At 33.8% G+C, this 17,843-nt stretch overlaps 2 protein-coding genes and 2 long non-coding RNA genes across 4 annotated transcripts; 2 read left to right on the top strand and 2 right to left on the bottom strand.

Annotated features, from left to right (window-relative positions):
- The first annotated feature begins 2,214 nt into the window (after positions 1 to 2,214).
- Positions 2,215 to 3,171, top strand: LOC121122997 (uncharacterized). Its single transcript, XR_005865882.2, has 2 exons — positions 2,215 to 2,369; positions 2,846 to 3,171. It is a non-coding gene; the product is annotated as an uncharacterized lncRNA (long non-coding RNA).
- Positions 3,172 to 5,273: 2,102 nt separating this feature from the next.
- LOC121122996 (26S proteasome regulatory subunit 7-like) lies at positions 5,274 to 6,857 on the bottom strand. The gene is given in 4 exon segments (XM_040718075.2): positions 5,274 to 6,124; positions 6,127 to 6,228; positions 6,231 to 6,402; positions 6,465 to 6,857. Coding segments are annotated over 4 exon segments (1,302 nt in total). The 5' UTR covers positions 6,753 to 6,857; the 3' UTR covers positions 5,274 to 5,384.
- Positions 6,858 to 7,039: 182 nt separating this feature from the next.
- On the top strand, positions 7,040 to 9,303 carry LOC121122837 (CCR4-NOT transcription complex subunit 10-A). The gene is made up of 2 exons (XM_040717900.2): positions 7,040 to 7,633; positions 7,693 to 9,303. The coding sequence occupies exon 2, from the start codon at positions 7,966 to 7,968 to the stop codon at positions 9,193 to 9,195; it is 1,230 nt and encodes a 409-aa protein (XP_040573834.1). The 5' UTR covers positions 7,040 to 7,633; positions 7,693 to 7,965; the 3' UTR covers positions 9,196 to 9,303.
- Positions 9,304 to 11,370: 2,067 nt separating this feature from the next.
- On the bottom strand, positions 11,371 to 13,209 carry LOC121123306 (uncharacterized). Its single transcript, XR_011781629.1, has 2 exons — positions 12,794 to 13,209; positions 11,371 to 12,719 (listed from the first exon to the last, which is right to left on the bottom strand). It is a non-coding gene; the product is annotated as an uncharacterized lncRNA (long non-coding RNA).
- Positions 13,210 to 17,843: the final 4,634 nt, after the last annotated feature.

Raw genomic sequence — 17,843 nt, 5'->3', positions numbered from 1 at the left:
CCTGAAACTAATTGTACATATATCATTGTAACTTATAGCAATAAATTGTCGGAATGTCATTTCAAGAGAAACAACAACTAATTATGTGCCTTCAGCAGCAACTGCTGATAACAGCTGTAACTCATATTTCCTTTAGCTCATTCAAATCCTCGTCATCCCAGAAAACGACTGGTCATGTTATTTTAACGAAATAGACTCAAAGTCAAATAACAGACACAAGTCAAAGGACCTTCTTTTTTTTGTAGCATGCCCAAAAGTACACAATTTTCATCACAACAAATAATACTAAAGCCCAAGCTTAGATTGTTTTTGTTCTAGAATAAAGCGAGAAATAAAAACAATATATCTTAGTCAAGTCAAATCAAATTTCTTGGACTTTAGATGATATTTCTCTCAAGAAGGAAAGAATATGTGTCAATTCATTTGCTTCAATTCTCACCAAATGGTTTACTCTATGACGCATGTGATTGTTAGAGTATCCCGGAATAAATACCTTTGTAAATATTTTGACTTATACTTCATATTTTTCCTATTGAATGAGTCTTTAGAGGTCTTTTGAACTCTTTTTGACACTTTTGACTCACTTACAGCCCTGATGCCGACGCTCTTGACTACACATTTGGGATACATGTAGAGGGGAAGGCCTGTAGTGTCTGTCATCTAAACACCAGTGCCCTCATCGCTACAGTCAGCAAGCACTGGGACGCCATGAGAGAGGACTACATCTGCAGTGTGTACCAGGCCTTCTACCACTACCTGGAATCCATCATTCCCTCTAAGGGTGGCTACATTAATGATTAAGAGAGCTCAGATAGACATCTATATATAGTATTAATTTTGTTCAAACTCTATTGTTAATTAATAAATTATATCTTGTTGAGGTTTAAAATTCAAAATGTTCCGATTTTAATGGACCACCCGTTAGACTTCATATTGTATTAAAATACCAAAGAAAGTGGAAATTGGATATTTAAAAATTATCATTGTTTAACATACTTCTTAAATTAATAAGTATGTAGGTAGAATACCAAATTGGAGTCCGAATAAATGAGTTAAAACAAGATGATCAAGTAACTATTGATATAATTTTATGTCAAACATATCTGTCCAAGTTTTTAACATTATAAAAAATTCAAACACATTTATTTGTATTTTCAAATTAGTAGAATGGATATTTGACGTAAATATTTTATTTTATTTATAACAAATTGTGAAAGTGAACAAATTTTTTAGTTGTAACTTCGAGCATATTATGTAAGAGTTAGTTCATGGTAAGATCTTGTATAAAAATGACCAATTCATGTAAATTATATTATTAGTAAATATCTATTTAGAAACAAAAATGGCTTCAGGTCCTATTAACACTCAAACACATTTATAAATGTACTATAAATATGGATTATTTGTCTTTGAATATTTAATAATTTTTTTCATTTCATTGCCTTCAAATTAAAATTTTTAATGTTTGTATTGTTATTTTGTTATATTGGAATGGATATTTAAGAAGACATATTTGTAAGGACATTTACATACATATATGATTTAATATATGTCCCAAGGGCCATGCCATATATAGGTAGAGATGGGATTTGTGTATTTGCACAAGGAAAAGGGGGGAGCAAGGCATATCGTATTACTATATTCAAACCCTTTTTAGTATGAGCTACCTGTTTTTTTATATGATTTAGGAATAGAAAATGAATTATTGCTATAAAGAAGAGAACCTTCTACACTTAAAATAGTACTAGTACATGAAAAATATTATAATTATATTTTATTATTCATTTTTAAATCAATTTACACCAAAAATAGGCGATAATTCTTCTATACCAAGAGGGAGAGGTTAACACACACACAACTTATTAAATAATGAATAAAAAAGAAGAACGAGCACTCGTATAACCTGTTTTTCCTTTTCTCATCGCAATATTTGATTTTTTTTACACGGATCCCTTCCTCTTTATATATAGGAAGTAATGAAAATCGTATGTATTTTGGGCATGTTAGGAAAAAAGAAACCGAAAATCAACATAGTAACCCTCACAATTTGAAGAATGTTTTGAAGGAGAACAGCTTAATTGTCATGACGATTTATTAGATCACTTACAATCAGTTGGGATAAGGGAGGAGGGAGAGAAGGGAATAAACAAGGATTTTGGAAAGAATTACTCCGATGTCGATTCTCAATTTTACTCTGACTCAACAAGGACTCACAATTATAACTCCACAATAAATCATATGGGTTACTCTTCGTCTTTAATGATTGCACACGAATGTTCAATCAGGTTTTGAATATAATTGAATGTAGTAGGAAAGGAGCTTCACTACTCAGGAATTAAAAAAATAATGACGACAACTAAGGAGAAAAGGTAATTCATACTCAGATTACCAATTCCAAAAAACTGGCAAGCTAAAAAATATACACAACTTACATTAAGTTCCTGAAACCAATACTAAAATTACGGATTAAGAATCTAATTGTAATTATTAGTGCATTATTTCTTTAACTTAATGCAACAAGATGTTATTATTGCCAATACTCTAACTAAAGAAACGGTACATTTTTAAGTCTGGTCGATATTTCTTTCATTTGCTATGAGTATGATCATTGATCAGAGATTCAAATAATATGAAATGCCGGTATGTTAAAAAACAGAAATTGAAAATAAACGTGATCACCGGAGATGAAAAAAATTGTATTATAAAAGAGGAGCTGGATTTTTGTAGTTATTACCTGAATCGGGAATAGTGCTCCCTGCCTGAATATATGTCTTTATATACCAAAGCTGTCATCATTATTTTATTATTTTTTTATTCTCAATACGCCATCACAATGTCATTGAAGTCCCAATGTAAAGTAGTATTCTCAAAGATTAAGGAAGATCTTGTGGCAATGGATATCTTGCCTTAGACGAGACTACGGGTAGATCCGGACATAACTTATTTTCGCATGGAACCGGAGCATGAGGACTTGTACTCGGAACTAGAAAACCTCGTAGCATGATGACTCGGAGCCAGAAAGTCCCGGAGCATGAGAACTTGGACTTACAGCTCTGAATATTGGATCTAATGGATCTTTACTCTTTTCTTTAATTATATTCACTATTTCGAATGAGTAATATTATTTACGGAATATGAAGAGAATGTATAATAAAGATGTAAAATAATTAATGATAATTATGAGTAGATACGAGTATAATATTAAAGATACATCTTAATATTTGCTGTCTTATATTGATTGTACTATGTAGATTTTATCGATGATAACCTCGACGAAAATATGTAGAGGCCTCATTCATCAGTACCCATTTATGTTGTTTGTAAAAATTTTCCTATAACAAAGATTTCATATGTCATTAATAGATAACATGATCGTTGTTGATTTATTTATTTTATCACTTTTTCATCCATACAATTCAGACTGAATTAAAATACTCTGTGTAATAATCAATCGTTTTTGGTTCCTAAAATTTTATAAAAGAAAAAATTTACTTCTGAGATTAGTGTTGGTATTTTCAAAGTAATTAGAAGAGAGAGTTGCTATTCTGTTCAGATCATGAGCAGATGAGTGGCATTCAACATAAGATTTTTGACTACTTTTATACAATAAGCTGGACCATCGAAAACATATCGCGTAAGAAATTGGAGCCAAAAACTTTTGACTTCAATATATGTAATTGGTCTATTGTCAGGCTTCTTAACATCTTTCAAATTTATTAAATAAGCCTAACCTATCAACACTGAAGTCATGAATCGTAGTTTCGTGTAAGACAATAAGATTATCATTTCCTAAAAGATTTTTTTTAATCTTTGACAACACTACTTTACTTTTGGACTCCATTGACTTTGTGGTGGAGTAGCGAGAAGGAATGGTTTTGCTGTTAAAAGTTCCATGAACTTTAGCAGATTAGAATAAACTAACTATAATATACTAATTATATTCCATACAAATGGATACATTTTTTGTTTATCTTACAGTAAGGAATACTACAAGTAATAAAATTCATTAAGTTGTACTTAATTTTTAAATAAACTTTGGTAATATCCATCACATTTAAACAATTGGATTGTCTTTTTTAGGTTCTGATGATGATGAGGATAGAATTGTTCTTCGACGTCCTACATAATATTGAATCAGATTCCAGCAAACAACGATTTTGTAATTAATAAGCTAATATGATTTCAATATTTAGAGAACATGTTAGTTTAATATTGTAATATCAAGATTCCATGTCGTCAACTTTTTCCATCTCTTTATTAAGATTATTATCATTTTAGGACACAAAATCTATTTTCCTCAAATTTGAACATTGGTATTTCCTTCAACCTCGATAAAAACTGAGTAAGATAATGGATTAATATTGTAACCATTCTTGGCTATACAACATTGCTTGGGAAGTTAAAATTATGGTCATAATAAAAAGTCCTTGTTGAACTAATACTAGAGTTTAGGAACGATTACAAAGTCATTTTTGTCAATGATTTTAATAGATACGGTGTAGGATTTGTGTTTACTTCCTTTCAAACCTTTCTCAGGACTGCTTACAGCTAATCTATTAAAACGTCATCACAGCTAAGCTGCTGTTTTTTGCTAAAACAGGAGAGCAGCCTAGCTGACATGACATATCATTAAATTAGGTATGAGATTAAGAAAGAAAAAAAAAATCCCACTCCATATCTAGCAAGGATCTAAGCAGAAACTATTCCTATGTCGATTCACAATTCTACTCCGAGTACAACAAGGAATTCTTATTATAACTCCGCAACAAATCCTCAAGGTTACTCTGCATTTTTTATGAGCAGACACGAATTTTCAATCAGGTTTTGAATTTAATTGAATGTATTAGGAAATGAAGTTAACTACTCAGGAGTTAAATAATAATGACAACAGCATAGGAAAAGAAAATTCATTCCTCTGATTAAAAAAAACTGTCCAGCTTATTAATACACAGGATTTAAATGACTAGTTTTAACCTCTTAGAAATTGTTAAGATTTTGTATTCTTGGGAACTCCACTCCATTTCTATTTATGAAACAAAATAGTTATTTTCAATTCGAAATCATGGGAGCTTTAAGACATTTTTATTCTAAAACTAAAGAATATGAAATTCTCATTCTGGAAACATTATAAATTTATGAGTGTAGAATCTAATTAAAAAATACTTTAAAAATGAAAAAAAAAAAAACCCTTACATTCGATTTGGTTTTCAATATAGTATGTAGATTTTAGATGATGGAAAAGAAATTGCCCGATGAAGACCTTAAACAAATAATTATCAAAAGAAACGTATGTATTTATATTTATACTTTACAAATAATGATAATTAATATGCCGATAGGTAATAATAGCTTGAGGTCGAGAGTTACAAAATTTAAAATAAAATTTAATTGTAAGTCATGTACTTTGGAGTGGATGAAAACTTAGCATAGGCTTTAATAACCTTATTGACAGCATCCAAGAAATCCTTTTCGGTTGCTACTTTCCTTCTTGAGCGAATGGCAAACATGCCTGCCTCAGTACAGACACTTCGAATTTCAGCACCCGTTGAGTTGGGACATAGACGTGCCAGGAGTTCATAACGAATATCTCTCTCCACGGACATAGAACGGGCATGTATCTTGAATATATTAGTTCTTCCTTCCATATCCGGAAGTCCGAACTCCACTTTACGATCCAATCTTCCAGGTCGCATTAAAGCAGGATCCAAAATATCCGGTCTATTCGTAGCCATAAGAACCTTGATGTTACCTCGAGGATCAAATCCATCAAGTTGATTAATGAGCTCCAACATTGTTCTCTGAACTTCATTGTCTCCCCCCGCACCATCATCGTAGCGAGCCCCTCCCACAGCATCAATTTCATCAAAGAAAATGAGACAGGCTTTCTTAGTGCGTGCCATTTCAAAGAGCTCTCTCACCATTCGAGCTCCTTCACCCACATATTTTTGTACAAGTTCAGAGCCAATGACTCGAATGAAGCAAGCATCCGTACGATTAGCAACAGCTCGGGCGCAAAGGGTTTTTCCTGTACCAGGGGGTCCATATAGAAGTACACCCTTCGGTGGTTCGATGCCAAGATTCACGAATCTTTCAGGGTGGATAAGAGGTGTTTCTACGACTTCCTCAGCTTCTCAATTTGTTCCTTGCAGCCTCCGACATCTCCGTAGGTTACATCTGGTTTTTCCTCCACTTGCATCATCGTGACTGTGGGATCAATTTTAGGAGGAAGGGAATGTGGATTTGATACTTGTTCCGATCCACACCCACGCGCATTCCTTCTTCAATGTCTGTTGGGGCTACTGATTCGGCGAGATCCACCACGAATTTGGCAAATTGCTTGACATTGATGATGTATTGTGGATTGTCCGAGTCGGCGTTGATGATTTTGGTGCATCGTGCGACCTAAAGGAGGAACAAATCAGTTGCATTAGACTCTATCTACAGGTATTTAGGGGTGGTCTTACTTGAAAGGGCTGCTCCGATTGAAGGACCTGCTTGTCAGCAGCAAGATCCCAAACGGCTGGAGGACCCAAACCCGTGTCTGACTCCTTTATTCCAGCTAGTTCGTTGACACGCTTTGTGATTTCGGAAATATCCGTCTCCACTTGCTTCAGGGACTTGGAGTATTGTCCCTGCCCATAGGCCTTGAGCAGTGCAATGTCCGACTCGTCCAGGGGCTTCACTTCAATTTCATCTTTATCCTCCTTGTCATTGCTACGTCGCATATGCTCTCCCAAGTAGTCTTTTCCCATCTTGTCGCTTTCTATTAACGCCACTCACTTCTAATCAAGAATCACAATTGTCAGACGACTCCTCTCGGAATAGATTAAAAGGATCAATGAATAAGCGATAAATAATAATAACAGAAAATTAAAACCTGCAAATCATTGAGGAGAAAGAAAACCAAATCACGCAACCTCTTGCCCTTCCCCAATGGCAAACAAACAACCAAATCCACAATCAAACAAATACTTTCAACTTTTAAACCTTCGTCCCCTCTTTCAGAGGGGTTTCTCTTGGTTATGCAAGGCATAGCCATTCCTCCTTGACCAAACTATTTTTCTTCATAGGTTTTCAAATAAACCCTGGATATTCAGGTGGACTAAGGGATTTGAGCTAGATCAAATTAAAAATAAAGTTGACAACCAAGTAAAAGTGACGTATTAGGTGACGTCATAGTTCTAATGGATCCCTCCGAAGAAGAGACGAAACCCACAACATTGTCACAGAGTATGGAGAACATAGAGGATGTGGGTCTTTCATCTGTTGAACCAGATGATGGCTCATCTGTAGATATTAGTTCTTCTGTGTCTTGTAGTTTCACAGAAGAAGAAATTGCTCTCTCAACAGAGGCTTCGAAGGCATTTTCCCTCTCAGATTACTCTGGAGCTCTCCCGCCCATGGAATCCCTAGCAAAATTACGCCCCGAAGATGTGATCGTCACTCATAATCTCATTCTGACTCAATTCTTTGGCAAAAAAATCAATTTACTTCAGTTTCAAGCGTCTTTGACCTCACTTGTTAGGGACTCTCCTGAATATGATCCTGAGAATCAAGGAATAGTTTTGTATAATCTTGCTCTCACCAACTTTTTCAAAGACAATTCACACAAGCGGAGCATCATCTTCTCAAAGTGCGGAAATCCCCTTGCTTTTCATTAGTAGTCTTATTGATATATTCTCTTTTTTCTAGTTACTGGAAGGGAACCACTCTACGCACGATGATACCTTTCAGAAAAGAGTGTATAGTCTCCTTTGTAGAATCTATGTCTGTACTCGTCAAGGGGAAAAGCTTCAAAAATGCCTCAACGATTTGGGTAGTAGTTCTGAGCTCACAAAGCATTTTTTCAAAGTACAAAGTCTTCTTCTCTCCAAAAATCACAAAGCTTTTAAAAAGGATTTCAAGGACAGTCATTCATTCCAAGATGACAAATATAACCACACATTTGAATTTCTTCGCTCAAATATGGAGTACATCAAAGGGAATCCAAGGAAGGCTCATAAACTATTGGCTAACCTTGTGATAGAGAATGGAAACTCGGAAGTGGATTCATTTTACCACAACAATGTTGGCATCGTTCATATTATGCAGGACAAGCCCAACCTTGCATCTCATTATTTGCAAGAGGCTCTAGAAAAAACGATTAAGCTCTTTGATGAAGAAGAGAATAAAAAAGACATATCTGAAGGGAGAACCACCCCCGAGTATTTGCTCATCAACAAAAAAATTGAAATCACATATAATTTGGCAATAGCTCTTCTCAACTCTGGAACATACACAGAGCTCAGCTTTGAATACTTTATCAAAACCCTTCCAATGTTTCAAAAGAGGCCTTCTCTATGGCTCCACATGGCTGAGTGTTGTATCCAGAGCTACCAACAACTGAACTCTGTGCCTACATACTCGGACTCAGTCGCTTCCATCCGGGATTTGAAGCATAAAAGTACGACTCTCACAAGTATAGGTCCAATTCAGTATCAAAAAATAGTTTTGACTGACTCTGGGGGACATCCCTTTACACATCCCGGAGTATCCGTTCCTGTTCCATTAAATCCACCCAAAAATAATAATTTGAATTTAGATTTTGCTCTCTCTTGCTTGAGGAATGCAAGTGTTCTGATTAAAATGAACAGATATAAACAAGAGTCCTTGTTTGCTGCAACCCTTGTCAACCATAGTTATGTTTGTCTTTTGATAAAAGACTATGTAACTGCCTTTCATAAAGCACAAGAACTCTTAGATTTCCTCGTGTCCGCCTCCACTCATATTAAAGATGGCTCCACCTACAAATTACTCGGACACCTCTACGCGGGAGAAGCTCTAATCTATTTGGATCGTATATCTGAGGCTACTGAACATTTGGGTCCTTTAACACTTCAGTCCTTGGATACAGAAATGTCATCTGGTGGGGATGAATCAGATGATTGTTTCAAAAAGAATACGCCCTATGGTGGGCTTGGATTTTCAGCCCTCAACTTTAATCTATCTGTTGCCTTTGCTCTTCGAGGTGAATTGGATAAGGCAAAAGGGGTGTTAGATAAAAGCACGGGTCCTAAGAGTGTAGAGCTTGCCACAAAAATTACCATGATGAATCTTTATATATATATAATGAAAAAGGACATGAAAACTTGTCGGGAAATTATTCAAGAGAATTGTGATGTTGTTAAAATACCTTTTACTGCTCAGGCTAAATAAAAAATCCGTGTGGAGAGATTTTTATTATTATATTTGAATCTCTTTAATATTTGATGTTTGTACGATAATTTAGAAATAAAAAATATATTATATTGTTGTTGTACAAGAGTTCTTCCTCTTATTTATTAATAGCTAGGTTGACATGTGATGTTAACTAATTAATTTCCTTCTGTTTAATTGTATCCTTTTCAGTTTATTTTCTTTCTAAATAATTATATCAGGCCTTTATCTTAATATATAATAAGTGGGTTCTCTAACACGGTGTTTCTCAAACTTTTTTCGGTCAGGGCACCTTTCAAAAGTGCACAAAATCTCAAGGCACTCTAGTATAAAAAATGATACGAAAATGACACTGCATAGCCTAAAAACAAGTATTATGTTTATTTAGACGAGGCAGTACTGAGTAGAGAATAAAAGGAACTGTAAATAATGAATTTAATAATAACTTTAACTATAAAAACAGATTCACTATTTGCTTGATCGCCAAAGCAACAAAAAAATAAGAGCAGGAGAACTGAAATGAAGCTTCATTTCACAAATAAATGCGGGGCATTGACAATGGTTACTTGAGACAGATTTTTTGGCCTGATTGTATATATTTATTTTACTATAATGAATTTAAAATTTTATCCTTTCATATTTAAAAAGAATGTTTTCAAATATATCTATAAATGAAATGCCTTATTATTATTAGATTTCAAAATAATTTCAAGGTCACATTAAGGGGGCGACCAATGTCCTACGGCACTAACTTTGATAAATGCCGCTCTAATAGACATTCTAGTTTACTTATGAGTTATGAACAAGCTTTAACTTTTGTTCAAAAAAAAAGAGGTTTTAGAAGGTGGTTAATATTCTGAAATTTAATAATAAATATTAATGATTTTTCCGTTATTTTGAATCATACCTTTGTTAAAAATCTATTCGGGACCTTGAATTTTGAATATCAAGTATATTTGTGCTTCATAAACAGGAAATTTGATTAATGTATAAAAAATCATCTTACAGGATATAAAAATAAAAGACAAGTTCAAGAGGAAAATGGACTATATTATCGAAATATTTTTATTATTTTAACTTAATAATTTCATTTTATACTCAGACAAATTACAAGGTTATTTATATTACTTTCGATATTCATTTAGCATACCTATTTTTATTTTTTTACATTAGTTTAAAATAGTTCATATTTCTTATGTAACGATAAAAATATACAATTGAAGTACAATCATCTGTTAGGTGGAATGAATTTTGGCAATGAACCTTTTGTTGTATTCATGATGACAAATATTTTACCATTTGTAACCAACGCAAATTTTTCATCAGAACGTTAATAAATGTAATTAATTTTTAAGTTATATTGGTAAAGAAACAGTGACCAGATTTCCAAGTTGATAATAATATTTCACAAGACATTATATAACATACATGGTAAATACTCCATTACTGTTAACTATCATAGTACCATCAACTAAAAATTAAGTACTTTTTAAAGAATATTCCTTCATTGAGCCTAAACATATTGGTCGTCGTAATAAGAATTCCTGATCATTGCTAAAGACTTGATCGTATCTCACTTCCACATAAGTTTCTTTTATTTATTAAAATTACGTATTATATTTCTAGTTGACAGTATTATGATAGTTTTTGAGAAGTACCACTGTTTGAGTATTTACCTAAATTACTTAACTTGATTTAAGGTCTATAAGAGATATATATTGAGAAAGATGTGGAGACATAGCAAGTTTTTGTGAATGATTGTGATAAATATTCGAAAATATAAAAATATTATTCCTTGCTGGCGTTGAAGATCCTCTAGAGCAATGGTTCTTTACCTGGGCTCGATCGAACCATAGGGGTTCAGTGAGTCAGTCTCAGGGGTTCGGGCTCCACTTGAGACCAATTGAAAAGGGTTTGGGGGGGGTTAGTACCTCCTCCAAGATTAAGAAACAGTTGTTTAGAGGAAGTTATCGGGGATATTTATCCATAATGTTCTCATTTTCGCATATGATATTGAACTACTGTCAAGTGAATGCAAAGGTTTTTATGTGGTTCCTTGTTGCCACACTGGCAAAGCAGTTGGTTAAAAACTCAAAGATCAAGGGTTTTTCTTTAGGGACATTTCAATTTTAATTTCCGCTCGGGAAAAAACGACACCATATTTCTTTTCATGCATTGACATTTAGAAACTTTAATAGTAAGCATTTACTCATGAAGTTATATACAATTGATTGCAAATTATCCAAATTTATTATCAAAATAGCCGTTCAATACTGATCCTCATTTTCAGCGCAAAATCATCTTCAATGATGAAGCTCATTTTTGGCTCAATGGCTTGGTTAATAAGCAAAGTATGCGTTATTGGTAAAGCAGCAATCCACAAGTTTTTCACAAGACATCATTGCATCCCAAAAAATTACTGTTCGGTGTGAACTTCATGCTAGAGGGATTATTGGGTCATATTTTTTCGTTGATGATGATAATCGCCACATTACTGTAAATAGAAATCGCTATTACACAATGATAACTGATTATTATTTTCAATTTTTTGCCCAAATTGAAAGTTATGGATTAGCAAACATGTGGTTTCAACAAGACGGCGCCACTTGTCACACAGCAAACGTTACAATCAAAAAGCAAATGTGGATAGCACTTTATTTCGAGAAACGGACCAGTTGATTGGCCAACCTCAGTCGTACGATATAACGTCCTTAGATTATTCTTTTGAGGTTTACGTCAAGTAATTGGTTAACAGCAATTAGCCGGCGACATTAGAAGAGCTCAGAAAAATAGCGAACGCAAAATTGATGGAATATAAGTCCATTTATTGGAAAAAGTAAAAGGAAATTGGTTTCAAGAATTGGACTTCTGCTCGTGGTGATCCCTTTAGAAAAAATGATTTTCATAAATAAAATGAATAAATGTACTAGAAAATGAAATATTTAAAGAAAAAAAAATCAAAAAATTTGAAATTTACTTAAATTTTACAAATTTTTTTCCAAAAAATTAATTTTTTTGGAAATAACTCTAAATTTGAAATTTTTTCCAAAGAATTAAAAAAAACAGCGAAAAATACACTGAATTTTCATCACTCTCAATAGGCAGTACTGCCTATAGCTCGAGCTATATAGGTGAGTATAGACAGTGTATTAGTATCAGTGATGAAAGTTCGTTGTAGCAAGGTTAATAGAAATATAAAGCTATACCATAACGCCTGTACGAGTGATTTTTGACTTCCACCACGGTTTTAATATTGACGTCATAGTAGATGAGGGGTTGCTTATTTTGTCAAAATCTGTTTTTCATGCCCAACAGCCGGTACGATACATTAAATGGAAAATTCTAGCAATAGTGACGTCATAGAATAAGAGTGCTTGCGTGTTTTGCCACAACCTGCCTGTTTTGCCCAGCACTCGGACCAATACATTAGATTGAACATTCTTGCAAGCCCGATTACATGATGGTCTAACCTTGTATTTCTATTAATCCTGGGAATTGGTCGTCTGAGATTGAACATTCTTTTCCTTAACAGTTGTCATTATTATTTAATTCCTAAGAAGTGAACATCCCCTTCTTTACATTAAATTATAGGTCTAACCTGATTGAACATTTGAGAAGGGAGTGTACCCCTGAGGATTTGTTGTGGAGTTATTATTGTAAGTCCTTGTTGGACTCAGGGTAGAATTGGGGATAAACATCGGAGTAATTCTTCCAAATGTCCTTGTCTATATCCTTTTCTCCTTCCTCCCTTGTCACAGCTGATTGTAGCTGATCTAAGGAAACATCATGAGCATTATTCTTTCTCTCCTCAAAATATTCTTCCAATTGTTAAGGTTGCCATGTTGATTTGTGGTTGCTTTTTTTTTTAAATGCCCATTCTGCACTGATTTTCACCATTGGCCATTGTCTATTTAGTAATATTGACATAGGAAGAGGGGAGGGGATTAATGTCTACTCCAAGGTATATATACCTTGGAGTAGACATTTTTCTAAGGGCAAAAAGCACGAGGAGAAGGAAGGAACGAGATATACGAATATGGGTTAATAATTTATCAATTATATTATATATACTTATATGGAAAAAACAATAAATATAACTATTGATATGTGGTCAGGCTTATCTTCAATTATGGATATTTGAGAGTTAGTTGTATGTTTTTATGCAACATATCCTATATTAGGTCTTCAATCAGAAGGGAAGATTTGTTGAATTCTTTTTGAATGTAGCTAATATGATGTCATTACATTTTTAAAATATTTTTGAAGGTATCTCTATAGAGTTGAAGACAGAACAGGAAGATGTAGGTACATAAAATCACGAGATGCATATATATATGTCATATATTAGAGTTACTTTATAAAATAACTTTGCAAGTTTTTATTTTGTGCTCCACATCCATCAGAAAAATAATGTATCCAGCTAATAAGTGGCAAGGTCTCCTTCACAAACTGGATAACTTTTTTTAATATATTTGAGGGTCGTAAATAAAAACTACTTTTCAAGATATTTTCTTTTTAATCATATAAACTTTGCCCATCACAGCTCTAGTTTTTTGATCCCCCTTCCGAATAATAGGATTTGTCCAAGTCTGAAAAATAGTTATTCATTTCTGCAATCACCTCCTCGTTTGAATAAAATATCTCCCCCCCAGCCATTTCTTCAAATTTGGGAACAAATAGTCGTAGGAGTTAGCCAGTCTGGAGAATAGGGGAGTACGTGAAAGGAGTTGGAACCTTTTTCCACTACATTTGAGACCCCAGCTGCTGAGGTGACATTTACTACATTGTCGTGATGGAAAAGGACCTTTTTTGTAGGGCAATCGTGGGCGTTTTTCTTGCAGCTCCGTTTTCAAACGGTCCAATAACGACGAATAATAAACACTTATAATAGTTTTACCCTTTCCCAGATAGTCGATGAGGATTATTCCTTAAAAATCCCAAAAGACAGTCTCTATAATCTTTCCAGACGAAGGAGCAGTCTTGTCTTTTTTGCGCAGATTCCCCTCTGATAACCCATTGTTTAGATTTAGTTGTTTGGTTTCAGGAGTAAGGGTAATGATCCATGTTTCATCAGTACTGACTAAACGACGCTTAATGTCCTATAGATTATTCTGGAACAGCTTCAAACCGGCCTTGCAACACTTCACATGATTTCGTTTTTGATCAAGCGTGAGAAATCGCGGCACCCATCTTGCAGATAGCTTTGTCAAGTTCAAATGTTGTTGCAAAATATTATGTACACGTTCATCGAGATGCCCACAGCACTAGCAATTTTACACAACATAACATGGATTTTATCAATGATTTCTGGAGTAGTAACCTTAACAGGGCGCCTAGAACGTTCATCGTCACTTGTGCCCATATGGCCACTCTGAAAATTTTGAAACTAATTATAAACTGTTCTAATTGAATGTAAAGAGTCCTTATAATGTTTATCAAGCTTCTTTTTAGTCTCCTGAGGCGTTTTGCCTTTCATAAAGTAATGTTTAATCAACTCACAAAATTCTTTTCCTCCATTTTTGAAAATTACTCCACTTCCTCGATTCAAACGAATACCAAACAGAAAGAAATAGACTGATCTGGCTCAAAGTTAGTGATTGTTCTTTCAAGAGATGCTACTAACTAAACATAACCTCAAACCTCGCAAGTGGTGCCATCTCTCAGACCTTGCACGAACTTTTCAAACGACCCTCGTATCAGGGAAATCCTGAAGTGTCCTTAATGCAAACACCAAGGCTCTCAAATCCACTGTCAGTCAGCACTGGGACGCCATGACAGAGGACTACATCTGCAGCTAGACCTTCTGTCGACGCCTGGAAGCCATCATTGCCACTAAGGACAGCTACATTAATTATTAAGATAGCTATGCGCACATCTATTTATTGTATTAATTTGGTTGAAATTCGATTGTTAATTAATAAATTATATATCTTGTTGAAGTTTAAAATTCAAAATATTCAGATTTTAATGGACCACTATTTACTAATGTTGTGTCAGTCTTTATTTATACGGTCCAGTCCAGTGTTAGGACAAGTGCTATCGGTTCTTCAGACTGTTGGTCCTTAGGACATATTCTTGAGACTGTAGCTCTTAGGTACTGGTCCTTTGAATTTTTCTTACAAATGTCGATGGTTAATTAAACCAAATAAGATCTTGTTTCCATTACATTGCAAAAATATTAGTGTTGGATCGGATATTTTTGAAAAGTAGCCACAAAATCAAGTCAAGACATTATATTCTTATAATACACTGCCCTTGCACGTTACCATTACGAAAAACATATTCCAATTAATAAGTACTGCTTAATTATCAGAAATAATTCAATTAAGCTCACAAAGTAGTACATAAATTGCCTTCAAGATCTTTAAAATAAACCTGATGGCAGCCGACAATTTTAAGCCAATCAGCAAAGAAAAAGAAATATCAGGTTTTTCTTCTACCACGTCGTTATTTTTAGAGGTTCATACAACCTTTCCTCAAAAGAAACCGAAAAAGGCCCGAAATCATCTGGTAGTTAGCCAAATAGGTCAATCATACCAAATTCAATTTAAATCTCTTAAATACTCACAGACTATCCCTGTCATATTATTTCTTCACCATTTTTAAAATAAATTACATAATATTAAAATTTATGACGTATCAAGGGAGATGAGGAAATGGACAGCTCACAACAAAATACATAGGGTATTTTTGTGTTAGCGAGGTAACGCCGTGCTACTGATTGTCCTCATTCCCTTGAGTCCTTTAGTTTTTACAGTAAAATAAAACAAAAGAAAAAACAATTATCTATTAAATGGTTTTAAAGTAGATCGATATCTTCTAAAATATTCATTATACATCGATTTAAAAAAGGCCGAAATTTTGGATCTTTGAATTTTTAACTAATATTAAAATATGTGGCAAATTTGAAAAAAATAGAACATGGGGCTGTTTTTGAGTGATTGATGGGGCTTGGAATGACACATCTATAATTCATACTTGATTCGTACTCTTCCCTGTCTTTAGCTTACTTACATAAAAAAAACTTGCACTTGCCTTATCCAATTCCAAGAATATAAATGACATATTATGTGACTCCTTGATAGAGCATACGGGAAATAGCTTCCTGTGTGGGATTTCCTATGGATATTCTTGAGACAATTCTCCCGACGACAGAGTTTGACCAATGACCATGAATAAAAATTTCATTTTAAAACTAATAATAATACACTATCTGGTCTTTTAGAGTCGTAAAAACATAGCAATAATGTATGTCTTAATGGAGCAATTGTTGATATTTAAAAATATAATTTTTATCCTCATTTCGAATCATACAGGATTTTCATACTTGATTGGTTGATTCCTTTTCTTGTTTGTTGGTAGATATCTTCAAAATGGTCAATGATCACTGTATTGGAGAATATATACTCGTATAGTAATACAAAATCGTATATATTTTGGGCATGTTAAAAGGGGAAGAAATGCTAAAATCAACATAGTAATCCAAACAATTTGAAGAATGTCTTGAAGGAGAGCAGCTTAGCTGTCAAGAGGCTTCATTAGATTAGCTACAATCAGCTGTGACAAGAGAGGAGGGGAAGGAAATCCAGAAGGTCATTGGCACGAATTAATCTAATGTGGATCCCCAATTCTACTCGGAGTCCAACTAAGGCATACAATTATAACTCTGAAACAAATCCTAAGGGCTACTCTCTCTCATTTATAAGCACACTCAAATGTGCAATCTGGTTTTATATATAATTGAATGTATTAGCAAAGGAAGTTCACTACTCAGGAGTAAATTATAATGACCACAGCTTAGGAAAAGAAAATCCTTAATACCAATTGTCACTACATCTCTCAGCCTTTACATCAAAATGAGAAAGAAGAAGGCTTAAATGAACGACTCGTTAGTAAATAACGAATGAAGTTCCTCCTACATTGCAAGTCAATGTAGTAGGTATGTTAACAAAAACTCATAGTTTTGTATTTTTTATGTAATAACTATTATAAAATTTTAGATGAACAATGCAATGAGGCAAAAATTCCCGTAGCTAGTTGGATATGAACGGAGTAATTGCAATTTTTCGTTAGAAAAAATTAAAACCCTTTACCACCCGCAATCGTTACCACTTTCATGAATATTTGTTTGTTTAGTCTATTTGAACACTTGATCAAAACATTGTTAAAGAAAACATAACAACGCATACGAAATCATTTATCTTGCAGTTGACATTAAGACTATTATCATTCAATATAGTATGATACAATTTTGCCACTACATGGATAAAAGACAATGGTTTCCCTCAGATGTATTGAAATATTCTTTTGATCAACCAGAGAGACTCAGAAGTCGAAAAATATGCAACATATCTGGTGCAAGAATTTGAAAATCAGTCTTGCTAGATTGATTACTTTTAATTTTATATATAGTCCTTCTCTACCCGCATACATTCAACTTTAAAATTCATTTGAAGGAGCTTATGTTGGACAACTGAAATAACTTAGTTAGGAACTACGTCATTTCAGTTATTGTAGTCACCAAATAGACCAATAAGGGCCACTCCTTGGATCCATCACTACTTACTGTGTATGAAAATGTCATTGATCAATTCCTTTGTTTTATTATCTGTATATATGTATGTAATATAGAGGTTGTGCGTGTGTCC

The sequence above is a fragment of the Lepeophtheirus salmonis genome, chromosome 8 (assembly GCF_016086655.4).
Source record: "Lepeophtheirus salmonis chromosome 8, UVic_Lsal_1.4, whole genome shotgun sequence".
Lineage (NCBI taxonomy): Eukaryota > Metazoa > Arthropoda > Copepoda > Siphonostomatoida > Caligidae > Lepeophtheirus > Lepeophtheirus salmonis.
The sequence above is the reverse complement of the archived record's forward strand: the minus strand, read 5'-3'. Positions and strand labels throughout refer to the sequence as shown.